This window comes from Mus caroli, unplaced genomic scaffold, assembly GCF_978045245.1.
Source record: "Mus caroli unplaced genomic scaffold, Mus_caroli_1 scaffold_3, whole genome shotgun sequence".
Lineage (NCBI taxonomy): Eukaryota > Metazoa > Chordata > Mammalia > Rodentia > Muridae > Mus > Mus caroli.
Window position 1 is genome coordinate 125420848 of NW_028227258.1, and position 27524 is coordinate 125448371.

Here is a 27524-nt window from a genome sequence, read left to right on the forward strand (position 1 = left end):
TGTGGACTGCACGGGCCACTGTGAAGCATGAAGCTTCCGTGGGACATAGTCAGCCTGAGACAACTCTGTGGGAAGATTCAAGTAGTCTGATGTCAGGGAAAGTGGTTCAGAGATAGAGAGAAAGAGTAGGGGCACACCCTGGAGAAGAGTCTACCCCATTCTCAGATACAACGTGTGCTTGGCACCAGGCTGCTTTCTCTTAGTCAGGGAAGGGCAGTCTCTCCCTGCTCCTTACTTTTGGATCTCTTCACACAGTGATCAAGTATCTGCTCTCCCCATGGTTATTTGTCATCATTTTTGAGCACTCACCAGCGGCATCTTTATTACACCAGTGCGATACCGTCAAACAGGACATCTTCTGACTCCATGAGTTTCCTTGGCCTGCAGGGACTTAGAACCTAGTACAGACAACAGATAAGTGGACAGTGACCCAACATGGAAATGTGCAGAGCTGGGGCTATAGCTCAGTCAGAAAACACCTGCTTAGCACAGTGTCCTCTCAGTCTAGTTCCCAGCTAAACTGAGCCAGCACCAGAAAAAGAAAAGCAAATATATATTTGGGATATTTTGGCGGTTTTGATGTTTTCTGTTTGTTTTGTTTTGTTTTGTTTTGTTTTGTTTTGTTTTGTTTTGTTTTGTTTTGAAACATTTTACTATACTCCTGGCTTGCCTGGCACTTCCTATGTAGACCAAACTGGCCTCAAACTCACAAAGATCCACCTGTCTCTGCTTCCCAAATTCTCAGATAAAACATAGGCACTACCACACACAGCCTGGTTTTTGTTGTTGCTTTTAAGCCATATATGATGGTACATCTGAATGATCCACTGCTTAAGAAGCATCAGCAAGAGAGTCAGGTGTTCAACACCATCCTTGATTGCACCGTGAGTGTGCAGCCACCCTGAGCTACATGAGCTACTGTTCACAAGCATAGCTCTAAAACAAACTACAGTGTAGCATTTAAACCTGACAGGGTGGGTCCTGGCTTTAGAGCCCTGACTTTGCAAGTGGGTGAATAGTAGCAAAAGTTTACATAGTGCTTACTGTGTACCTGGCAGAATGGGAGGCACAGTCAATACAATATTCTCACTGTGCCTTCTCCGAGAACCACTCCTGGACAGAGGCTTCCAGAGGCTCAGTAGTCCTTCTCATGCCCACTGAGCCTTGAAAGAGTGGAGGTGGGATTTGATTCCAAACCTCTGGCCTATTTTATATGCTCTTCTATAGTTTCCTCATACAGTTACTGGAAAATGTAAGCTAAGTGTTCTGGAAGTATAACCGCCATTCATGACTTGCTTCTATAATGAAGTAAATTTTACGTTCCAGACTTCTGACTAATGAACAAATTTTTGAAACACATTTTAAGTTTGCAACTGGCTAGCACCCGATTGGTTCATAAGAATCATAAATATTAGTGACATGCAGTTTACAGGGCACTGTAAATTCTGCATAAAAGATAGTAGGACATTAACTAGTATCTTAGGGTTTCTATTGCTACAATGAAGCACCATGACCAAAAAACAAATAGGGAAGGAAACGGTTTATTTGGCTTATGTTTCTACATCACTGTTCATCATTGAAGGAAATCAGGACAGGAACTCAATCAGGGCAGAAACCTGAAGGCAGGAGCTGATGCAAGCTTTCATCTCATCACCTTTTGGGCACTCTTAGGGATGTTTCTAAAGGCTTCCTGAAGGTGAAGGACATAGCTGAAATGAACCTGACCTTGGGCACCCTAAATGCCTTCCCTGATAGCCATGGCCTCAGCAAGACTGTGGTTACCATCTCATCTCTATGCACTGCAGCTTCTCAAGGACTGAGAACTGTACTGTGCAGGGAGGCTGCCTGTACCAGGCCCTGGCTGTTGAAGAACCCAACATGGGGATGCTGAGCTATGCCCAGGGTAGGTGGGTGGTACTGACATTGCTGTCCCTAGACCTAGCTGGTACCTTTCTGGGGGTTGGATAATTAGGGGAGTCTGATCTAAATTCTCAGTAAAGAATCCATAGACTATATTGCCCCTCCCTCTGGTCCTGACTCCTCACTTTGAAAAAAACAAAACAAAACAAACAAACAAACAAAAAACCCAGACTCCCATGAAATTGGAGCAGTCAGGGGCAGAGGTATTCAGCCCAAGGAGCTGCCTGATTAGCTGGTGGCATAAAACACCCATACACATAAAAATGGATTAAGATTAAAAATAAAAAACAAAATACCTTTAAAAAAAACCTAGTGATGTGAAGTTACCTAAAAGAAAAAGAGAGGAAGGAAGGAAGGGAGGGAGGGAGGGAGGGAGGAAGAAAGAAAAGAGAGAGAGAGAGAGAGAGAGAGAGAGAGAGAGAGAGAAAGGTCAATTAGTGAGACTTCTTATGAATCTAGAAAGACATATATGTTTGAAACCTTATTCCTGACTCCAATCCTCGTTCCTTGGTGAAATTGCCAGATCAAACCTTCATGATGTGGTACCATGAAGTAACTGCTAGTATATCTCTACTCAGGTGTGTTAGAAACAGCCATGCAAAGAAAGAGTTGGAGTGGGGTTGGGGAGAAGGAATAAAAGACTTTCACAGAGATTTAAAAAATATACATTTTAACTAAGAATTACCTCACATTCTCCATCCCCTTCTTCCCTCCAACTCATTTGCCACCCCACTCTACAACTGACACTCTGTTCCATTATTATTGTTACTTAGATACATATTTACATTATATATTTATATATACTTATAATATATTATACATGCTTACAACTTATATGTTCATACGTATATAAATACTACCCCCTGAGTCAATTTCCATAGTTTCTGTGTACACGGGTTCAGGGCTGACACTTTGTATCAGTCAGTAAGAGAGCTCATTCCTGGGAGAGGCTACCTCTACCCCAGCAGTCATTAGTTGCCTACACTTCTTTGTTCCCGTAGGACTGTGAAATTTGCCCACTTTCACATTGTAGCTCAGATCTTAAGAAAAGTAGAGGGTGTTTTGCCACTGGAGTCCTTTCAACTGGGAAATCCTTTTACCCTTTTCCTTCATAAATCTGTTTGCTCTCATAAAGGGAGTGTTGAGAAGTACAAAATGCTATTAGAAATCATGGCATAAGCTTGGGAACTGTCATCTGCTGCCATTTTTTAATCACTATTTTATTTGAAATTAACATTAAAATTACATTTCACTTATTCCTCAGTGGCTAAAACTTGAAAACTCTGCAGGTTTTGCATATTGATGTTTGGTTCCTCAAAGAAGTAACAAGTTTTGAAAGCACCTCTGGCAAATATGAACTTTACAGAATCCATGGGCAGCCAACAGCACTCATAATGATGAAGTGGGAAGACCCTCTTCTGCAGATAAATGAAACAGGACAAAGCTGGCTTGTGCCAAGAAAGAACCTCATTCCCTCTTTTCTAGGAACTGTTTTCTTTGAGTTCTCCTTGCCTTGAGTTTTCTTTGAGCCTAAGGCCACAGCTCTTAACAATTAAAAAAATAAAAGAAATTAAAAAGAGTCAGACTAATTGAGGATGAAGCACATGTAGCCTATGCCTGCTTAACATGCACTAAGCCATGGGTGGTTGGGTTCCAGTTACCTCCTAATCCAGCGGGGGTGGCACTCATTCACAATCACAGTACTCAGGAGGTTGGAGTAGGAGAATAAGAAAATCATTATCAAGTTGGAAGTCAGGCTCGGCTACGTGAGACCTTGTGTCAAAATCAGGATTGTTAGCCTCTGATGGAATAGGTCCCTTGTCCCATGAGAATCAGCATATATCATAGGTTTAACTGTGTCTGTGCCCCAAACTCAAATGTTCAGGCCCTAATCCCCAGGATCTCAGAATATGACAGTAGTTAGAGATGGTTTTCAAAGACAGACAGAAGCTAAAATGTGGTGGCATTTATTTTGATCCCTAATCTAATATGAATGAAGTCTCTATAAGAAAAGGAGAGCAGTAGACAGGTCAAAGGGAAGGACATGTGAGGACACAGGGCAAAGACCTCCTCACCCCCCACAAGCCAAGAAGAGAGGACACAGAAGATGATAAATCTGCTCACACTTAGATCTCGGACTTTCAGCCCCTGGGATGTGAGACAATACATTTTGGTTGTTTAAGCCACTCCATCTTTAAAATGTTGCTATGGTAGACTTTGTTAACAAATACTTGGGACTCCTGCACCCCCGGAGCCTTAGAAGACCAGGTCATGAATTTGATGTGTAAATTTAAGAAACCTGTGAACTTGTCAACTCATCCAGCATGTGTTGTCTTCATCCTGTGCACAATGGACTCGGTTAAATGGCAATGACAGAAGATGGGTTTTCAAATAGCAAAAACAAGAAGGAACGTGAAGTCCAAACAGGAGACCAGCACACAGGAGTTAACTCGAATGATGGGATCTCATACACAAGAGACACTCAGGATCTCCTGGATCTCTTGGGACTCCAGACGGACATCAGAGACTGTCAGACCAGAGGCCACCTCTCTCTGGCTCTTTAGGGGAGAATAGAAGGTGGGTCAATAATAAGACAGTTCAGTGTAGGTAAATGACACAGAGACAGGGAAATGGGAAAGTGGCCTTGATGTTGGTGGTACAGGACAGGAGTTACATACAGATGTGTCCATTATGCAGAGCAAAAGGAGAGGCTGGAGAGTTAGGGTCAAGTCACAGAAAGCTTGCATAATGTGATGGTTTGTATGGAGTAGGTGTGGCCTTGTTGGAGTGGGTGTGTCACTGTGGGTGTGGGCTATAAGACCCTCATCCTAGCTGCCTGGAAGCCAGTATTCTGCTGGCTGCCTTCAGATGAAGATGTAGAACTCTCAGTTCCTCCTGCACCATGCCTGCCTGGATGCTGCCATGCTCCTGCCTTGATGATAATGAACTGAACCTCTGAACCTGTAAGCCAGCCCCAATTAAACGTTATCCTTGTAAGAGTTGCCTTGGTCATGGTGCCTGTTCACAGCAGTAAAACCCTAAGACACATGCCAGATTTGGATTTTTAAAATGAAAGCAGGAGTCACCAGTGGGGTTTTGTTTGTTTGTTTGTTTGCTTGCTTGCTTGCTTTGTTTGCTTGTTTTAATAGAGAACGGTCATGATCAGACTTTGTTTGAACAAAATCTCCATCTTAGGGAAGAGGTATGCTACAGAAGCCGGGAGGACCACGAGAGCCTGGCTGGAGGTAGAGCTACTGAAGTGCACAGGAGGTCTTCTGTGAAGTCTTTTCAAAGATGGAATCAAAGGGGATCTGGTAACTCAGCTGTGGAAATTAACACTTTCCTATGAAGTAACACATGAAGCAATTTCCAAACGTTCCCATCTTCCCGAAGCAGGGATCAAACTAAACGCCACTGCTTCCTTAAACCTTTGCTTGCATACTGCCAGTGCAAGGAGTCCACAGAACTTTATGTGTGTTTGAAGAGCTAAGTGAAAGGGATCCACAGTTCCGTACTTTTGTGTCTTGAGTTCGGAAAGAACCATTTCTCCATGAAGCACAGTAGCCACTAAATAACGCTAGAAGCGAACTAACCTCCCTTGTTTTAACCGAGCTCAGCTGGTATTTCTGTGATTTTCCCAGTATGCCTTGTAGAAGGCATCTGCCTGACAGAAAGTCTTGAATACTGTTTGGGTCTGAGTGGAGCTTTCCCAGAACCTGCTTACAGTGTGTGTGTGTGTGTGTGTGTGTGTGTGTGTGTGGTTGTGTGTGTGTGTGTGTGTGATTCACTCGTTTATCATGCATGCTGGTGAATAGCTCAGAGAGAGAGGCACATAGGCCCGTGGCTCTGGGTTCCATTCCTAGCCTCCTGCATAAACAGATGTGATTAAACTAACAACACCTCGGTTCTCTGCTCCCTACAATTCTCATTGATCATACTCTGTAACTCTTCATCCCTGAAATTTGAGTGGCCCTGAATTTCAAAGTGCATTCCTTTAAGTTTTAAAAATAATGGAGGAGGGGCAAGTTCCATTCCCTGCACCCTCTTTAAAGTCTTCTGTGTTGACACAAGCTGGGGAGGTAGAGATAGACAGATTTGTGGCTTGCTGGCCCACAACCAAGTCTAGTCTAATCCAGGAGCCCAAGGTTCCAGAAAAAGCTTCTGTCTCAAAAAAAACAAAAACAAAACAAACAAACAAAAAACCCAAGGTGGATGACCCTAAGGAAGAATAGCAGAGTTTGACCTCTGGTCTCTCACACCCCAGCACACATATGTGCACCTGCTGCTGTAATTTATGGAGGCCGAAACGGAAGGATTGCTGTGAGGTGTGGGCCATTCTGTGCCAGATGCTGACTTCCATGCCATCCTGGGCCACAGAATGAGAACTTGTCTCAGAAACAAACAAACAAACAAACGAACGAACGAACGAACGAATGAACGAACAATTTTCTTCCTTGAAAAACGCTTCTTGAAAAGTACAGAACTCGAGTTAGCATCCCACACGTTTAGAAATTGACTGGCTGTGAGGCACAGGGACCCAGGAACCGCACTTAAACCCCTGTGGATTCTGCTAAGCCTGACAATGGGAAACTAGCAATGCTTTGCTTTGAAAAATTTAGATAGCTGAGCGTGCATTAAAAAAACCTAACAAGTCGAGTATTCCATTTCCTTTCCTAGGACACTTGTGTCTACAGATGCATGAGGGTTCTGGGTCTCTGGTAAAAAGGAGGGTGGAGGGAAGTTTCTGCTGTTTCTCAGCTCCCCACCTGCTGGTTTGTCTGATTCCTGCACAGCGCTGTCTGCGAGGGACTGGTCTCCCCTCCTCCCATCCCTCCTCCCTCCCCCCTCCTCCCTCTCCTCGCAGGGAAACCGCGCCGTCTCGCCGCGATGCTGTCGGGCCGGCAGACCGCGCACAGCCGGCAGCGCGGCCGCGGACCCCAAGCTCCGCTGCAGGTCGCGCGCTCGGCCCGGGCGTCCCCAGCGCCGCGGCCCCGGTGCTTGACCTGGGGCAGCTGGGCTGCTGACTGCGGGCGGCAGGGAGCTTGGCCGCTATGTCCACCAAGGTCAAGAAGTGCCGGGAGCCCGCGAGGGTGACCTTGCCCGCTCCGGAGGAGGAGGATGGCGAGGCCGAGGGAGGCGAGTCGCAGCGCCGCCGCCGGGGCTGGAGGGGCGTCAACGGCGGGCTGGAGCCGCCCTGCCCGCGCGCGCCGCCGTCCCCGGGGCCCGACGCGTGAGTACCGGAGCGCGGCCGAGCGGGGCGGGTGGGACCAGGCTCGGCATCCGGACTGGCTAAGCGCGGCGCTAAGCCGGGCCGGGCCGGGCTCACGTGCATGCATGCACTGCCCATGGACCATCACCGACGGCGGGGCTCGGGGAGAGAGAACGAGGCCACCCGGGCTAGGATTTGGGACTGGAACCCGGAGCTACCCGGAGGTCGTGGACCGTTTTGTGTGCACAGGACCTGCGGCTGGTCCCCCTATGCCTCTCCAGCTCGCCGGGGTGGAGGACAGGGCTCAGCGGGGCTTAGCGGGGCACAGTGCTGTGCGGGGTGCACTGAGTGAGATGAAAGCTTCCCTGACGGTGTGCGTGCTCACACCCAAACCCGAGGGCAGTGGCTCTGACAGTCGGTCTCTTAGGGCCAACTTGGACGATGGGTCCCAGAAGGCGCAGGGCCGGTGACTCTCCCCTCTTCCCTCCAGTTCTGACTTTTTCCTTCTCCACGTCTCTGTTTCTCTTTTCCTCTGCAAAAGTAGCAGTTAGCAACCAAAGGATTGAGAAAAGAACCTGTTCATTCGAACAATACAGCGCCGGGCCCGCTTCCAGAGGCAAAGATGCAGAGAGCACTGCTCTACTTCCCTCGGCGATGCGCTGCGCGTGCGGGAAAAGAATGTCCTGAGAGGAAGGGGTTGGGATATGGGGACCCATTTCGGTCGTGGCTCCTCGGCCAGTGGGCTTGTGGCTTTCCTGTCGCGGGGACGGGCTCTGCAGCGCCGCCTGCTGCCCAAAGTCTGTCTGCTGCAGGGTCCGTGGCTTGGGGAGGTTGGACCGGTGGAGAACTCAGGCCAGGCCAGACTGGACTTAACAGGCTGGCAGGGAACATAATCAGCAATCATTCCAGAAGGGTCCTGATTTAAAATCTGCTAACCACCCGGGAGGAAGTCAGAGACTGTGAATGGACATGGAAATGGCCCAGGAAATGGAAAGAAGGCTCATCCTTTGGGATTACATCCCTGTCGGCTCACTTCCACCCTCTAAAGTTTCAAACTATCCACTTTATTTCTGTTTCCATAAAACCCATAAATTGGGTTTTATGAACTTGTATAGTTTCTTGATTTTTATGACATTCTTCTATTACCTTAAATAACTGGTACATAGGGAACTTAATAATCTGTGGAAGTAAGGTAGATTCGAAATTATGGCTCTCCCTTCTGAAGTTTGAAGTCAGTTACACAAAGCCCGGAAGTAAGTTCTACCAGAGGCTCACTACCTGACTGCTGAGGTCACTCCTCTGCCACATCTGCTGACTTTACACCATGCAACAAGTGTGTGGTCTTTAGTTTTAAAGTCAGAGGGCTGGTCCCTCCCTTTCCATTTATTTGACACTTGGTGACATCAGAAGCTGTCTTGCTACCTGCAGCAGAGAGTAGTGTTCCGTTCCTCCTATGGTGTTGAATAGGGGAAAGCCACGATGTCTCTGCATCACTGTTCAGAACAGCCTTGGAGTCAGAGTGGCATAGCCAGTCAACAACTTAGCAGAGCCAGCCCAGGGTCACATTCATAACTGCAGTGGCACAGCTGAGCTTAATACTCAGTAGAATCCTAAGAATAGGACCCACTTTCTTTCAAAGTCCTGTCACCAATGTTGTAGGTTAGCTTACAAGTAATGTGCTTCCTCATAGTATCTTACCTTCTTTACCATCCTTTCCTCTCCCACTACTCTCTCCTGTGCTGCCCTCTCCTCTGCTTTTCTTCCTTCCCCTCGCTTTCCCCTCTACATACTGGATGTATTTCATTACTATATTTCCCTCTTGGATGAAGATTTCTTCTTGTCCACTCCTAATCCCTCTTCTAGTTTAGTAACAGAAGTAAACATGAGTATGCACACAAACAGAGACACACACAGACACACACACACACCACATACCACATGCATACACGTGCACACACACATTCTGTTGCGTATTTGTTTGGTCCATGTTCCAGACTTTCACTTGGGAATCTGAATAAGCTGAAGAGGGAAGAATGCCCTCTGTTAAGTCACACATGAGATGCCTCCATCCTTGGATAGGACTCTTGACTCAACCATTGACTCAAACAAAGCAATTCTATCTCTATTGCTTGCACCAAATAGCATCCTCAAAGAGAAACTCATTCAGGAAGTTTTGATTTATTAAGTATATCTGATAAATATGGAAAGGTCTAGAAGTGTGTTCTCATGAGTTCCAGCTCAAAGACAATTCTCAAGGAGATGTGTGCAAAGTGCAGGCATGGTACAACAACCACAAAGACAAGGAACAAAGCTTCCGTCTGTGAGGGAAAGCGACAGAGATACCGGACCTGGACAATGATGCTATCAATTTGAAGAAAATGAGTATTAATAAAAAAAAATAGTATGAAAATAGAGCTGTGAGGAGACAAGGACAGCAGGAGACGAGGTTATTTGTTTGTGAAGAAATTAAAGAAACCAATATGGGCTGGAAGGATTCTTAGGATGACACAAAGTGGCTAATTATTTCACGCTCCATCCCTCAAAATGCCAGGTATGTTTCAGAACCATGGCAGCTGAGTCTGGTTGGAACATAGGTTGTGAGGAGGAGAGTGGTGGGTTTGGAGGCCTTGTCATTCTGGACATCTGTGTGAAGGTCTTATGTGTCAAGATATGGCAGTAGGGAGCCTTTGGTTGTTTAAAAGCAGACTCCATGTGATCGAAGTCTCTCTGTGTAGTATGCACTGAAGTGGCAGTTGACAGAATAGAAAGGAACCGATTGGGAGGCTGCTGTAGCTGTCAGGGCTGAGCTTGAGATAGGAGAAGACTGGGAAAGAGAACATGCAAATGGAATCTATGGGATTGGGTTTGTTTGGTTGGTTGGTTGGTTGGTTGGTTTTTAGTGTACTTTGCATGACTAGTTTTTAAAAGAAGCTGGATTAGGGAGAGTCGGGTATTCTAACCAGGACTATTGAGGCCATTGTAGAGAGGAAAAGGGTCTTGAGAAGATTCTGAGTCATCAGGTGATTCTCATTATGGTGTCCACCAGGAGATGGAAATTCCAGGCTGGAATTCGGGAGAAGGCGAGACCTTGCTGTCTGGTGGACTTGTTGAGGCATTGTATGCTCACATTAGATTGTCCAAAGGACCATTCAAGAAAAACAGAGGAATCCTTGAGAGGAAAGTGTTTTGACAGAAAGGAGGGGGAAGAGGAGCGAGGGCAGGGTGGTGCTTACTCTGGGCTGCCTAGAGAATTTCAGGAAAATGGAAAATTGACACAATTGTGGCAAAAACTAGAGACAACCGACATTTGTGCATCTACTGTAAAGGCAAGTCAATCCTGGTATATGTGAACGAATACCGGCAAAGGTATTATAATTCTCAGAATGCTTTGTTTAACAGGGGCAGACTTCTAGAAAAGAGAGCTCTGTGCCAACCGTTAGTTATAATGAAATCAACAGTTTCTGTTTATGTACACTCTGGTTGAATCACAGCTCCATAGAACAGGGTTTGTCACTGTCATTGACAAATGAGGAAATCGCCACACATAGCAACATAATTTCCAAAAGTTACTAAGCAAGGCACAGTCAGCTCTTAATACTCAGCTGTTTGAAAGGGTAGTCTGAGGACACAGTGTTTCAGATCCTGAGCTGCCTAGTTGAATATAGGTTTCTGGGGTTTAGTTTGGTTATGGGATAAGGACCCATCATATGGGTGTGTTTAGATATCAGATTGTAAGTAACACCTCCTTTCCACCACTGGAGGAGAACTCAGTTCTCAAGTGACTGCTGAATCTCTCTAGACTGGCAGGAAAGATCTGACTGGTGTTATAAAGGAAGAGGCAGATTTCCTTGCAAGGAAAATTCCTTGTTTAACTTTCAAGCAAAGCACAAAGTGGCACAGAACTCGAGATCCTTAGTAATTTGACACTTTTCATTATATCATCAGATTCATGCCCCAGGGGCACAATTTCATCTTGTGGGATACAGAACTGTCATTGTGTTAGTTTGTTTCAAATTATTTTTATACAGTGTCAAGGCAGTACACAAACATAGCTTTGGATGCTAGAACCCTAACCCTTCTATGAGCAGCAGATCCCAATTGCTCCGTCAGCCCTCATCTTCTCCTGCCCACTCTGTTTCTCCACCCCGCTTTCAGCTCCATCGTGTAATGACACTTGGATACACATATCATTGAGGGACCATCAGAAATCTTGAGACTTTTTGTTCACATATACTTCTTATTCTCCCCTCATCTTCCACAACATGATTTGTTACAATTTCTGGACAACATCTTAAGACCTTCATTATTTAACCCTGCAACCATATTACTTAGGGCTAACAAATAGTCTAATAATGCTACGTTTCTTTTACAGTTATGTAGTTTCCTTGAAATAACTATTTGTCACATTTGGGTTTTGGTTCTTTAGCTAATTTTTCTACAGAATGTGTTCCTGAAAATATCCCTTCTAGGGTTCTCAGACTTTGTATGTGGCCTCTAAGCTTTTCTTTCCTTAGGAAGCTTTTAGAATGGTCCCTTTATCCATTCTCTTCTGGGGCTGTGCATTGGGGGATGGGGGCTGTTTTTACTGCTGAACAGAATACTTGGTGACACCCTTGACCTGGAGTTGGTGTCCCTTTGTTCTGGGATATTTTCTTGCACTACTTCCTGAAATGTTTCTTTTGTCCTTGCCAAATTTCTTAAACACCCTTTTCAATCTTCCGTCTCTTGAGAAACCCTGCTGATTTAAACATTAGATTTCTTAGAGCAATCTAGTTTTTCTATCTCTTCTTTTCTGCCTTTCTAAACTTATCTTTTACATTATGCTTCATGAGAAATCCCAGGTATGGGATCTGGGGAATAAACTGAGGGTCCTGTGCATGCTAAGGACATGCATTTGCACCAAGCTCCATCCCCAGGCCTTGAATAAATTAATAAATAAACAGATAGATAGATAAATAAATAAAATACCTTTTATTTCTAAGACCTCTTTTCTTAGACATGTTCCTCTTTTCTTCTCTTTTCTCTTCTCTTCTTTTCTTTTCTTTTTTATTTTTTTAAGGCATGTTCCCTTTGTATAGAATATTTTTCTTATTTGGGGTACCTTTTTAAAAAATTATATTACTTAGGGGAGGACTAGAAAATTATAAAATTCCTGTTACTGTTGTAAAAGTGAGCCGAAATTCCTGATGGTTGATGTCTGCTCTGGAATACCCCATAAGGTTGTCTGTTTCTGTGTCTCCCGAGAGGCCATATTCTCTCTCTTACGGAAGAGTGGAAGGGCTGTCATTTGATTACGTTGGGGTTCAGGGTCTGCAGGAGCACTTCTTCCTACTCCTGATGTAGACTTCAGCAAGTCACTCGCTTTAAGATACAGCCTGAGTTTTAGTTTCCTTAGCTTCCAAACCTTCTCTGCCAGTGGACAGAGCAGACCTACCTACTCCCTGCCGTGCTCTGTCTGGACACCTGCTTTTTGTCTAAGTAATGAGCTGTCGTCTGACCTCTCTCCTTACCATCTTCATATATCTTGGCTTGGAGTACAAATGTCTCTTGTTTTTTCTCTGGGTTTAGCATTAATATTCTGTATTTTCCTGACCACAGAGGAATTTTGGAGAGAAGGGGGATAAGGAAGTTCTTTGCCTGAAACCAAACATCTCTGTGGTTGTGTTTTGTTTATTTGCATGTTGATGGTATCATTTAAAACAGAACTGAGACTGAAGAATGAAAAATGTTTATAGTCTTGACTGATGATTTTCTAAATATATTTTTATTAGACATTTTCTTCATTTACATTTCAAATGCTATCCCCTTTCCTAGTTTCCTCTCCAAAAATCCTGTATCTCCTCCCTCCTCTCCCTGCTCCCCAACCCCTCACTCCTGCTTCCTGGCCCCTGCATTCCCCTATACTGGGGCATAGAATCTTTGCAAGACCAAGGGCCTTTCCTCCCATTGATAACAGACTAGGCCATCCTCTGTTACGTATGCAGCTAGAGACATGAGTCCCTCCATGTGTTTTCTTTGATTGGCAGTTTAGTCCCAGGGAGCTCTGGGTGTACTGGTTAGTTCATATTGTTGTTTCTCCTATAGGGTTGCAGATCCCTTTAGCTCCTTGGGTACTTTCTCTAGCTCCTCCTTTGGGGCCCTGTGTTCCATCCAATAGATGACTGTGAGCATCCACTTCTGTATTTGCCAGGCACTGGCATAGCCTCACAGGAGACAGCTATATCGGGGTCCTGTCAGCAAAATCTTGTTGGCATCTGCAATAGTTTGGCTGACGATTTTAAGCAAGCAGGTAAATGATCATTTTCACAGTGATATAGGACTCCCAACCATCCATCCCCTCCCATCTCAGAACTGCACAACACAGAGGATTCTAAAGAGGAGACTCGTGTTTGAGATGGAAACCTTGTCCCTTGCCTTCTTTCACAAATTAAGAGACTGAAGCCACAACTAGATACCTAAGTCACAGCGGTCCCAGGTCATCTGAAATAGGTTCCCAGGCTGTGCTGTTTGTGCCGTGGCCTCCTTTAGTTAACAGATTTATCTCTTTTTCAGAGACATTTTAAAATACATTTACTCCAGGGAAGAGCAATATACGAAACTATTAATTAGCATCAACTCATTTATGAGATTCAATTAAGTCATCATCGCCACTCAGCTGCGGATGGCAGATGGACCTAAGAACGTTTGTAAGGTGATAGGAGGATTGCAGCCAGGGCAAAGGAGTGAAGAGGACCTCTCCAAACGAAAGACCCTGCCAAGAGTTACTGCCATCCCTTACCCTAGTACCACAGAGGCGGTGGGTCCCATCCCTACTCTGCCCATCCTCTGAGGATGGGGATGTAGGGATTTTCATTCCTGTGATGGCACAGCAAGTGTTTCATTCTCTCCTCTCGTAATTAAAGTTATTCTTAGCCATTAAACTTTCCCAGAAACCATAACCTGGTTTACAGTTAGACAATAAAACAACATGGGAAATGTGTTGGGGAAGGAAAACTGTTGGCAGAACTCCTGCACCATCCTGGCTCTTCAGGGAGCATAAACACCTTGCATGGGGATTGAGGCCTGCACAAGCATCTGAGGAGAAGGCTCTGGCTTCTCAGCCAACTTCATATTGCCCTTAGCATATGACAGTGTTACTGTAAGTGTGTGTGTGTGTGGGGGGGGGTGTCCAACCAGTGTCAGCACAGGGTGAACACCTGGGAGTCTGGCCTTTCACAGAGCGGCTGATGGGTGGACTGGGGTGGCTAACTTCACGCTTGTACAGAAGGGACCCAGCAGTGCCATTAGGAGAATAATTAGGTCTCTTTATAGCACTCTGCCTTTAATTTAGCATCTAGGTCAGGGATGTTTAACTACAGTTACCCAGTTAGAAATTCTATTAAGAGAAAACTAAGGTTGGCATAGTGACTTACACACGGAATGTCAGCACTCAGGAGGTGGAGGCAGGAGAATCACTGTGAGTTTGAAGCTGCGGTACATAGGAAATACTATGTCTCAAAAACAAAACAAACCAACCAACAAACAAGATATCTAGAGAATCCTCCCCTACCTTCTGCATTCAAACATTCAAGACGCTGCATTCAAAGAGTTCTAGAGGGGTTTTAATGATTTTTAAATGCCACCCGATGTACATCCTGTTGAGACCTTGACCTCAATGATTTTTTTTGCTCCAATTTTGCATCTCTAGATGTATTTCATCAAATAAAGATGGTGATTTGAACTCTCTGATGAAGCACAGGGTGCAGGCTGATGAGATAGACTGAAACAGACATCTGAGAATGTTAGGCTTCAGGCTTTGGACATGGGCAGTCATGAGAGAAAGCCAGGTCTCTCTGCTTCTCATAAAATAGTAGACTAGGCATGCAGAATTAATTGGTGACAATTAATATTTAAGTAGCCAAATATGAGAGTCTCTTTGGTCAGTAGATTTTTGTCGTTTGAGTTCATTTTGTCTCCATTCCTATTCCATTTATACTGAATTCATAAGAATTTTTCCTTTATTATCTTGAATCTGTCTCAAATGCTATCCTGAAAATAAATTTATTTTATAAGGAAGTCTAAATTATTAATTAATCATGAGAAATTCTTAATCTATTTACCCTCAGATTTTCCTAGTAAGACGTAATTAATGTAAGATCAAAATCAAAAGGCATCTAACTTGCAAATACTTCTGGGTTGGGGTGTGTATCTAAGGATCAGATGTAATTAAGCAGAAATCTAAAATTGAAAAGTTGGTTGAGAGAGTGGTGGTTTATATGCCTTTATGATTGATTATTAATTTTCATTGATGTGTTTATTATATCCTTTTATTGAAAAGTAACTATTACCTGCACATGCTGTAATATGTAACTAAGGGCATGCTTTGGTCTGAGGGCAAATTCTCTGTTCCTAGAGTCCTCAGATGTAGCAGTTAGTACTAGTGCCATGTGTGCACCCATATATCAGCAGGTACTCTCCATAGTATGTGACAGCCAGGCATATGGGCATAGGGACAGTCTGTGCTCTGCAGGAAGTTACCGAATCCTTGAGACAGGCATGAAAATGGACAGACACACAGTATTACAAAGGTTGGTTTAATGGCCTTAGGCACAGATGCATTCCAGAAAACAGATAATGTACGTTCTAGAATGTGTTGCCTGACGCTTTCATGAGCATACAGATTTGAGAAATATCCCCAAGAATCAAGCTGGAGGTGGCTGAAGCTTCCTCTTCTGATCCCTGTGAGCTTTGGAGGTAATAGCAAACTACTCCGTTTCTTTTTGCTTTGTGTAGTTTTAGCTGCCAAGAGTCTGGATGCAGAGGTAGGTGGATTTCTGAGTTCGAGGCCAGCCTGGTCCACAGAGTGAGTTCCAGGACAGCCAGGGCTACACAGAGAAACCCTGTCTCAAAAAGCCAAAAAAAAAAAAAAAAAAGAGTCTGGATGAATAACAACATCGTGCTTTCAAAAGATGAAAGGGAAGTGTAGGCAGGAGACCTGAGCTTCCCCCTCCACTATTTAATAGCTTCTTGTCCTTTACAGTTAACATATACCTAACAGGCTTATTATATACTACTAATTCTGTTTGTAGACCAGGTATGATGGTATGTGCACCTTTAATCCCAGTGCTTGGGAGTTAAAGGCAGGTAGGTCTATGTTACTTCAAAACCAGCCAGGTCTATATCATGAGCTCTAGACCAGCCAGGGTTACACAGTAAGACCATGTCAAAAAATCTGTTGTAATTCAGACCAGCAGAGGCTTGAAGACCCACCACTATAGAGACCCAGCTATCTTTCAGGCCTGGTAAGTGTAGAAATTGCTACATCTTAATTTTGTGGCATGGGGATTTTTTTGTAACATTTATGTATTTGGCAAGGAGGGGCTATGGAGGCTAGAAAGCAACTTACCAGAGCCAGTTCTCTTCCTTCACTACATGAGTTCAGAGACTCAAACTTGTCAACTTGTCAGCAGGCACTTTCACCTGCTGAGCCACCTCTCCAGCACTACAAGGGAATCTCTGTCCTTTGTTAAATGAAGAATCGTCTATTGCTGGTCTGGTTGTCACAGTGTTGATGGGCTGTGATGTCTGATGTGTGTAGGTACATGTAGACTCACATGTAGTGGTACTGATACACTCTTAGGAGTGGCCCCACTGAACTTCTTCCCCTCCACAATCACTTATTATGAGATACAAGTTTGGGGTAGCTCTGTTGAGCTCTTTCTTCTCTTCTTCTCCAAATATATAGGCATGCTGGAAAAAATATGTTAGATATTCCAGCAGTGGCTAAATTGATTGACAGGCACTGCTTGCTAGGAGGACTCCAGGTCATCTGTTTCTTGCTATTTCATTGCTGATGTTTATTTAGTCCCTTTGTCAGAGCCTTCAGCTTCCCACACCACTGTCTCCAGTACCACAAACAGCATAGTGACTGCTTCATGATGCGTTTTTGTGTTGATTGTTGAATATTGTGTAGTGTTGAATATTCACTGGACCATTCTAGGTCTCTAGAGATGACATAAGAAGTTGAAAATAAGTGTCAAACACACTCTCTCTATCAAACATGAGGACACACGTGCCACCCAAGAGAATGAGCCAAGAGACAGAAATCAAGGAGGAAATAAAGTCATCTCAGTTTATGAAGTTATCCATATTACAGAGGTTCAGACTCAGGTGGTCAAGAGCCATTGCTGAAAAGGTCTCATCTCACATCTCAGAATGAACAGATCTTGCTGATCACAGAGGCTTCACCCTCTATCTTAAGATACAATGTAAGGGGCTAGAGAAATGGCTCCGTGGTTAAGAGCACTGACTACTCTTCCAGAGGTTCTGAGTTCAATTCCCAGTGACCACATGGTGGCTCACAGCCATCTGCAATGGGGTCTGATGCCCACTTCTGGTGTGTCTGAAGAGTGCAATGGTGAATAATAAAAAAAAAAAGCTTTAAAAAAAAGATACAATGTGAGCTGGACTATGGCAGGAGAAAGAATCTAAATTGATGAATGGCTGAATTAAGATGTTTAGGAATGGAAGCAACAACAGGAGGAACATTCCAGAAGCTGGTATAAGAGAGACAAGAAGTCACTCAACAGCTTAGATGAGCAGAGCTTTGCCTTGTGTCTTCAACCAGCTGAAGAGACAAAATAACCCAATATCCAGTATGTGGCGTAAATAAGTTTTAAGGTTGTTTTGTTTTGTTTTCATTGCTTACTAAACAGATATTTATTCAGCAAGTGAATTAAGCAATCAATAAATTAAGCAATTGAGTTAATTAAGCAATTAAGCAGTTACATGAGCTGACAGGGAGAGATTTGCTCTATATCACGCAGGAATCTGGCCAACTAGGGCAGTGTCTTTCTGTATTCTGAGCCAGAGCATAAGTGCTTTTACTTCCCAAGTCTCCTTCCAGTCTCTGGAGAGGTCCAGACCTGCCTGGCCCTTCTGCACCCCGTATGTGAGCAAGCATGGAGGATGCTGGAAAGTTGGCCTCGTTTAGCTGTTGGATGCTAGAGTGAAAATGTTCTTTGGATGATTTTCAATACTCCAGGAAGTCATCTCTTCCCCTCCTCTCGTGTGGACACCAGGGGTAGACTTTTCTGTCTCTGGGAACCCCCACCAGATATCCTTAGATAGATGAAAGCTATGCCCTCCCCTTTTAAATGAAGCATCTTCTGTTGCTAGTTTGGTTGTTATTGTGGCAATGGGCTTTTATTTCCAATGCTGAGACGCTGTTGTGAGTGTTGATATCCTTTGACTCTTTCTGATCTCTGGGCCACGTTCAGTACTCACTTGGGTGTTTCTTTCTGGTGGAAGGAACTTAATCTTGGCTGATTTGCTTTGTAAGGAAAAAGTGCTCCCTCTCTGTTGGAATATTGCTGACATCCCTGGTGTCTGCAGCATCCTCTGTCTCTTGACACATCATCCTGACTTTGATGCAGGCTCATTGGCTCTCATCTTTCAGTGCATACCGCATGGGAGTCAGGAGTGGTGGGAGAAAGCTCCCACTGTGCACCACCCTCTCTATGGAACCTGGGAGGAACCCCCACCCATCCTGACCCTCCTGAATCCACATGTCACTCGTGATTCCTGTCAGTCTCTTTGATCTTCTCTGCTGTGGCATGCGATGAGATCATTCTGTGGTGAGGGTCCTGCAGAATGCATAGATAAGGGAAATGAGAAGATCTAGCCAAGAACACTGTCTCTTTCCTCAAGTTCTTCTCCTAAGTCCTACTTAGGAGCCCAGCATGTTTCCTTGATCGTTTTCTATGTGGCACACTCATTGTCCCGTAGGCACTCACTCAACAAGGGCAAAAACCCTGCATTTGGAAACATAAAATAAGAAAAGTTTCTTAACATGTCTTTAGAAAATAGCCTTGGTAGTATAGGAGGAAAGGGGTTGCACAGCGACAGGATGGAGAAGGAGAGATTTGAAAGCAAGTTTGGCTAGGCTGGCACAGGGAGCTGTGGACATTCCTGAAGGTGAGGTAAAGGAATATTAACTCAGAAGGGGACTATGAAAAGGTGGCTTGATAAACCAGTTATCTTTGACAGACGCCATTCTGGGAGTGACTGCGGGCGGGCGTAAAGAGGATTGGAGGTCCCAGGAAACACCAAATAGAATGGTTGGGGAGAATGAAGACTGATGGTACCTTGGAAACCCAGCATGGGTCTCAGATGCTCAGTAAGGCTGACCTGCTTCGCTCACCTCCTCTTCCCTCCAAAGCTGCTGTGACGCCCAGTGGGTGATCTAAGAAATCCCTGAGGGTGGTACAGCCAAGGATGGAGAGACAGACTGAGCGTGAGGACATCCCTAAAGGGACGCACCAGGACCTTGTGACTGTTGGTGCCTTGGAGGTTTCCCAGGCTAACTGGTACTTTGAGATATGCATTAGGAATGCTGGTTTGATTTGGGTATTTCAGAGTAGCAAGATGGATGGTTGTACAGGGAACCTTAGGTCACATGGGAAGACAGGTGAGCTCCATTGCAGACACTTAGCAAGCATCTCATCTCCTCAGGCACTGGGATGTGCTCCGCGGATAAAGATAAGTAAGAAGTGATCTCGCTCCTCCAGAATGTGTGCAGTAATGGCACTTAAGAGGTGTTTGTTAATATACTGCTTTCAAATGTAAATAACTTGAATAGTCTTTAAAATACAGGGAGCATAAGAAGACAAAGTTCACGCATAAAGAGGCTCCATACACAATAGTCGCTTGGCCTTAGCACTTGAATCCTCATAAAAGGCCTAATGGATGCAATAACAGGCAATATCTTCAGCTGCCTTATTCAGCAACCCGTTTAAAAGCTTCACTTCTTGATAAAGCAAAAATGTGTCATTAAACGGTCAAAGGTAAAGGCGCTCTGTAGACTGCTCTGGCAGAAACCTTACGGAGACCCGATTTTAAACAGTAAGAACAACAATAAAAGAAACGAAATGGATGTCGGGTTGTAGGTTCCTTGTTCTTTGCCACTCAAACACATCGTTTCAACTTTACTTCTGTTAGGGCCGGTGTGACAAGTGCTGAAAAGCCCAGTAACCCAGGGGCATTGATGCAGAGTAGTCTTGCAGGTTTATGGTACAGACTCCTGTATTTTAGCATACACAGAAATTGCCAGTGGTATTCATTTAAAATGCATATTGCAGGGTCCCACCCGAGGAGAGGTAGAATCAGTTCCTCTGGAGTAAGATTGGGAATCTGCATTTTAGCACACACTTCAGATAGAACTCAGTCACAGTCGTAGAAACGCTATTACGGAGGTCAGATGACTCCGTGGAAAGTTATGGCAGCTAGGGAGTGTTGCTTGTATTTTTGCCTCTCAGTGGAGTGCAGCAGAAGTTCCCAATGGCTGTATAAAAATAGTTCCCAGAAGAAATTTTCATCTGCTTAGATGTTTGTACAAATACAAAGATCCCAAGAAGCATTAAAAAAAAATCTTTAAACAAATGCAGTGTCTTATTCAATTCTGGCTGTGCCAATAAGACCCTGTAGACTTTGACAGACATCTGCTGTTAACTGTATTAGAGCCTGGAATCCTGAGGTCCAGTTGCTGACATGGGCAGGTTCTTGTGGGAACTCTTCCTGGCTTGCGAATAGACAGCTGCTTTCCCCACACACCCTCCCATGGGCCCAGGGGCAAAACTGGGAGGGAGAGAGTTCAGTCTGTAGTAGTGAAAGTCTCTGGTTGTCCACTGCATCACTAGTGAAGGAGCCTAAACACAGCCTTGCAGATCAGTCAGCACTACTGTGTGCTTTTGTGAGAATGGAGTCCCTTTAGAGTGCCCTCCCAGTGCTGGCTGTGTACAACCACTGGGTGAGGGTCAGAAGAGCGGGGAAAACCTAAAAATATATTCTGTTAACATTCTCAGAGTTTGGCGTCTTCCTTCCTTATTTCAAAGGCTGGAAGTAACATGACAAGGGCATCTGACACTGGAGACCTGTTTACCCACTGGGGCCGACTTCTCTGCCCATTTCTTCTCTGTAGAAAAGGTCAGAGGGTGCTCCTTCTATGAGTCATGACTAGCACAGCACTCTCTCATCTCTTTTATCTTCAAGTGACACCATAAGGCACTTTGCTTTGAGTTTGTTTTTATTGGGAGACCTGCCTCACACTTGAGATGCTGTTATGTTGGTCACTATTCTATTGCTGTGAAGAGACACCATGACCAAGGGCAATTCTTATAAAAGAGTGTTTAGCCGGGCTTGGTGGTGCACGCCTTTAATCCCAGCACTCGGGAGGCAGAGGCAGGCGGATTTCTGAGTTCAAGGCCGGCCTGGTCTACAAAATGAGTTCCAGGACAGCCCAGGCTATACAGAGAAACCCTGTCTCAAAAAACAAACAAACAAATAAACAAAAAAGAGTGTTTAACTGGGGACTTGCTTTCAGAGGGTTAATTCATGATCATCATGGTGGGGACTGTGGCAGCTTAGAAGAAGGCTTGGCTGGAGCAGTAGCAAAGAGCTTAGCATCTTGATCCATAGGCAGCAGTTGTGTGGGTGTGGGTGTGGTATGGGCTTTCAAAACCTCAAATACAAGTCCCCAGTGACACATCTCCTCCAACAAGGCCACACATACTCTAGCAAGGTTTACTTCCTAGTCCTTCCCAAACAGTTCCACTAACCATGCATTCAAACATTTGATCCTATAGGGACCGTTCTCATTCGAACCACCACAGTACTAAAATCAAACAATTTAGCTCCGGTATACAGTGTGGCGATAACGGTTCTGGAAAAAATATTAATAAAACTTTTGAAATACTAAGATATACATTTTGTAACACAAGGACTCTTGGTAATAAGATTGTATGGTAAATGACATTCTTGACTGATGAGTAGATTTTAGCTGCTCTTATCAAATAACAGAACAGCAAACACTGGGCAACCACATGATGGTGTGTGTGTTCTTGAGCTTTGTATCCTACCACGTACAACTCATGCCTGTAATTCCAGTAACAGGGAGAGTAAGGCAGGCAGATAACCATGGATTCAGGGCCAACCTGAACTACACAGTGAGTTCTAGAACAGCTCAGGCTGTTCTAGATTGAGAGAGATTGTTCATGATTGACAGAGACACAGTTGTTTTTGTTTTTTTTTTAAGAGCAAAAACTATAAAAATGCTAAGAAATACCAAGAGAAAGTTCATAAAATAGTCATTTCCTATTATTCTCAAGTCAGTCTCTTGGCAAAAATTGTAAGGTTCTTTATAACAGTTTCTTTGTAGGCAAGTCATATGTTGATACTTCAATAATAATTCACTCCACAAATGTTGGAGTTCTGTAGGCATACTCTGGTTATATATTCTGTTAGCCTTAGACAGTATCAACAAATTATCAATGGCAGAAACAAGGTCTTTTAAGCAACATGGAAATTCTAGTCGTTCAAAGCCTAGCTTATAACTCAACAGTAAGTTAACAGACACAATGAAATGAATATCGTTAATACCAATAAATCATCCTCAGTAATATAAGATTTTCCTAGAGTCCTTGTGATGGAGTTTGACATTCTCTTCTATACTTTTCAGCGAATGATTGCAGCTTTCTGCTTTGTACCTATCTGAAAACCATCGACCAGCCTGAACACCTCACTTGTCTCCTCTACCACCCTACATACCATGCACCAGAGATACCTGTATCTTAAAGTAATTGTCAATGGCATGGTTAAAGCACACAAATATTTATAAATTCTAAACTATGCATACAGCTCTTCCAACTGTACACAAGGATACCAGTGCGAGGCAGAAGTCCCTTCCCCTGTTCTTCAATCCTATGCCCCAGAGCTTCCGGGAAACGGCAGCTGAGAATATCTTGTCATTTTTTTTTCTCAAGTACAATTGTTGACCTTTCCACACCAGCCAAGCAGTTGAAGTGGGATGTCCCAGAAGTGTGATCTGTGCTGGGATACATTAACACCTTTACGAGGCATCTCTGGTTTTCCTCTCCAGTGAATCCAGGTCTGCTTGCAGCCACTGCCTGCTCTCAGCTGGGCTCCTGTGTTGCTCTCTGGGTCTGGAGCCTACAGAGCTGAGGAGAGCTAGGTGCTGGCACCCCCACTTCCTCTGCTGGGGAAGCTCCTTCATTTAGCCAGCCCCCCAGGGAGGCTGGTGTCCTCTCTAGTGAATTTTCAAACCCTGGCTCTGTGAACACATTTTTCAGTGGCAGGGACGCTTCTGACACAGATATAAAGCAACCGGTTTCCCAGCCATTCACTTTTAAGTTTGCTTTATTTGCTTCAAAAGCCAGTAATGTGGAAAAAAGGCTTAACTGGTACCTTTTCATATAGCTCAAAAAAAAAAAAAGTTCTACAGATTTAAAAAAAAAAAAGTTATCAAGCATTTGAATCAGAAGAAAAAAAAAATCTCAGAACCGGGTAAAGTTAAAGATACAGATTTGTATAATATTTGTACATTTGGCCACTAAAACGTATCAATCATTGAGCTGATACAGATAACCACAATGTTTAAATTATGTAATTTATTTTGCAATGTTTTTCAAAGACTTGGAATATTTGCAAAAGCCTTTATTTATAAACTCATACAAGGTCTGGAACTTTTCACTTTATTTACTATTTTTGCAGCACTGGGGGTTGAAACCAGGGCGATGTGGCGGCGTGCATGCTAGACAACACTTTACAGCTCCTCTGTATCTTTGGACCTTGCTTCAGTTTTAGTTTTGAGGCAAAACTGCCCTGACTGGCCTCGAACATCCAAGTCCTCCTGCTTTAGAATTCGCCAGTAGCTGAGAGGCCTATGCTACCAAACCTGGCATTATTATTATTATTATTATTATTATTACTATTACTATTATTATTATTTGGTGGTGGTAATGGTGGTTTTGTTTGTTTGTTTCAGTTTTTGTTTGTTTGTTTGTTTTGTTTTGTCTTTGAGGAGACATGATCTTGGCCTTCTGAGTGCTCAGGTTAGCAGGAGTGAGCTGAGTACCCTCTGGGCTGTAACTTCTCATTTCCCCAGACTTATTAAAATTAAGATGTAGATTGAAGTTGCTGCACACATCCTTTTCTGACGTGACTTTGCTGCAGTTGAATCTCAGCTGGTGCGGCTGCTTGTAGGATTTTAGACCATGGTGTTGTAGCTCTAGGAGCCATGCCTGTGGCGGCATTCACAAAGTAGCACTAGTGATCATCCTGAACCGGAGTCGAGTCCTGTCCTTCTGTTCAAATGGCAAATGTGTAATTTAAGTACCTAAGCAACCCTTATTATAAAAGGAGTTGTTCTCGATAAAGTAAATCTAGATTAATGCTTGGATTTTATATTTGGTGAATGTTGTCGGGGTCATTGCAAAGATGAATCCTATATGTATAAATAAATAAATAAATACATACATACATACATAGCAAGCTTCAGTGGGAGAAGGTTTCCCCTTAAGAGAAAAACTTAAAGCCAAGGCTTACTCAGCCTGAATTCTGGGCTATATGTATATTTGGGTTTAAAGTGCAATAACTTGAGACTTCTATCCTGATAGTTGACAAAAATTAACCTCTATTTAGTACACCAGCCTGGGGCTTGGATGCTGAGTGTTCACTAGACACTATTTTCAGGACTGTTTTTCTTTCTGTGGTAGTAGAGGTTGAATCCAGGTCCTGACACATTCTCTGGCCAAGTGCTCTGTCGCTAGGCTACACAGCAGGACCAGGCTGGCGTTGCAGGACACCAAGGGTATCATTAGCGGCAGTGGTGGTGTTTTGTTTTCGTTTTATTTTGTTTTGTTTTGTTGTGTTTTGCTTTGCTTTGTTGTTTTTTACCAGAGAGGGATAGGTGCATGAAAATTATTTCGTTATTTTTCTAAGTGAAGGCAGAATGAATGGAATCTGCATTTGGGAAGGGCCATGGGCTCCTCCCTGAGGCTCAGGCAGCCTGTGTTAGATGAGGGATAATTTTGATTGGTCTTAGCAATTTACCTGGCCTCAGGTCTGCAGCTGGGTCTACTGGGGGAGAAAACTATAGGCCTCAAAGCCCCACGTTGTTTTGTCGCCCCACTGATCAGGTCGTCGGAGGGCAGCCCATCCAGGTGGCGCACTGCGGGGATGCGTGACAAGGGCCGGCGCCAGGCAGTGCGTGGCCCGGCCTTCATGTTCGGTGCTCGTGGGCCCAGCCTCACAGCTGAGGAGGAGCGCTTCCTGGATGCTGCGGAGTACGGCAACATCCCTGTGGTGCGCAAGATGCTGGAGGAGTCTCGCACGCTCAATGTCAACTGCGTGGACTACATGGGCCAGAACGCGCTGCAGCTGGCTGTAGGCAATGAGCATCTGGAGGTGACCGAGCTGCTGCTGAAGAAGGAGAACCTGGCGCGGATCGGTGATGCGCTGCTGCTAGCCATCAGCAAGGGCTATGTGCGCATCGTGGAGGCCATCCTGGGCCACCCAGGCTTTGCAGCCAGCCGGCGCCTTACCCTCAGCCCTTGCGAGCAAGAACTGCGAGATGATGACTTCTATGCTTACGACGAGGATGGCACACGCTTCTCGCCTGACATCACGCCCATCATCCTGGCTGCACACTGCCATAAGTACGAGGTGGTGCACCTGCTGCTACTCAAGGGTGCACGCATCGAGAGGCCACACGACTACTTCTGTCGCTGCTCTGACTGCGCTGAGAAACAAAGGCTTGACGCCTTCAGCCACTCAAGGTCTAGGATCAATGCCTACAAGGGACTGGCCAGCCCAGCATACTTGTCGCTGTCCAGTGAGGACCCCGTGCTCACAGCACTGGAGCTCAGCAATGAGCTGGCCAAGCTAGCCAACATAGAGAAGGAGTTCAAGGTAGGCCTGTGGAAGCCCGTGTCTGCTGTGCCAGAGTCGGCTCTGCCTGGTGCTTGTTAATCTATTGGGGTTTTGTTTGTCTGCTTTCAAATAGATCCTCCCTTTATAGCTTAGGCTGGCCTCAAATTCACAGCAATCCTCCTATTCTAACCTCCCAAATGCTGGGTTTACAAGACCATGCTACCGTGTCCAGCTTCTTTCTGGTTTAGACAGAGTCCTAGGGTGTCCTCATACTACGGAGCCCTTGATAGACAGGAATTCACAGTAGGCCCCTTCCCCTCCTGCTTCAGCCTCTCAAGTGTTCAGGATTACAGATACGTGCTAGCATGTCTTTCACAGTGCATTGTAAACTCAAAGGAACTGCTCTCATGGTTTTTCTCCTCTGAGACTCACACTGGAGACATACAACACAGCATTAGCGAGCAGATTACCAACTGATGGGCCACTCTATGTCCTGGATAAGTATTAAAAGCCAGAAATTCAGTGTCCCCTTTTGTTGAAGGGAGGCAGGTGTCAACAAGCCTGTCTCCTTCCTAGATTCTTTCTGTTCTGTTGCCTGGTGTGGTGTCACGTAGCATGGACAGATTTACTGTTTACTCTGAACCTTGTATCTCGAAAGACTGCACCGCATCGCTGCGAGGTGGGTCTCCTCTTTCTTTTCTCGGATGGGATGTTAGTTTCCTTAAAGCCCTAGTCATGGCCTCAAGCCTTTACATACATTAAGATGTAGCCATGCCCAATGCATGATTCATGGGGTGCATGTATCCCAGGATAGCTGTGACTTCTAATCTACACATGTGTAAATGACTGTGTCATTCGGCAAAGTCAAAACTGGGCACCCCTATCAGAACCAACATTCAAAGAGCAAATATAGAACACTATTGGAGCTATGTTGTTGTTAATGCTAAAGGCACTTCATTAGTGGGACGAATGTCTCATCTTGAATTCCGTGAACATATACTTAGAGTGGTGAGCTGTAACTGTTGGGTCAACCCACAAACACATGGGACCACAAAGTCGTCTGTGCATCAGGGAGATTTTTCTGCTTTAATGGCTCTTTTAATGTCATTTGTTTCTGTCAATCAGTATTACTTGACGAAAATTCTCTATTAGTGATGGAAAATGTTAAAATTTTATTCCGTTGCCAACCTTCCTGTGCATTTTAAATGGCTAAGGAAAAGGAGACACTTGACTGCTAAGGGGAAGCTCCAGGCGCTCTCTTCAGCAGATTTCCACTTTCCTGTTTTCTACATGAGGAGGTGGTAGCAAGCACTAGCCCCTTGACATCAGACAGGATGAGCAATAACTCTTTCAGCATAGAGGAATCCCTCAGAAAGAGTATTCAGTCTCTTTCACATCTTAATATAGTTTTTCATAGTTAAGTTGTTTTTTTTTTTCCCCAAGCACAATTGGCAACGCAATCCAAGCTAAGGAGAATCCATTTTCTCTAGGGTTTTAAGAGAATGGCACAAGTTCGTCTGCCCACTTTCCATCCACAACAAATTCCCTCAGTGTTTGTCAACCCTCAGTGTGTCTTGGTGGAGCTCTGTCCTCAGGGTAACAATCTTGCTAATCAATTCATGATTTTTTTCTGATATAAAACTGCCTGGTTTTTTTTTTTTGAAAAAAAATGGAGAAATGTGGGAAGATC

The 27524-nt window shown here is 44.5% G+C and overlaps 1 protein-coding gene across 2 annotated transcripts in view; it reads left to right on the forward strand.

Annotated features, from left to right (window-relative positions):
- The first annotated feature begins 6848 nt into the window (after positions 1-6848).
- Positions 6849-27524, forward strand: part of Trpc3 (transient receptor potential cation channel subfamily C member 3) — a 66941-nt gene continuing 46265 nt past the window's right edge. For both annotated transcript variants that reach the window (XM_021157739.2, XM_029475632.2), the window contains exons 1-2: positions 6849-7150; positions 25102-25873. In XM_021157739.2, the coding sequence (XP_021013398.1) occupies positions 6972-7150; positions 25102-25873 (951 nt within the window). In that variant the 5' untranslated portion in view covers positions 6849-6971. The remainder of the gene's footprint in view (positions 7151-25101; positions 25874-27524) is intronic.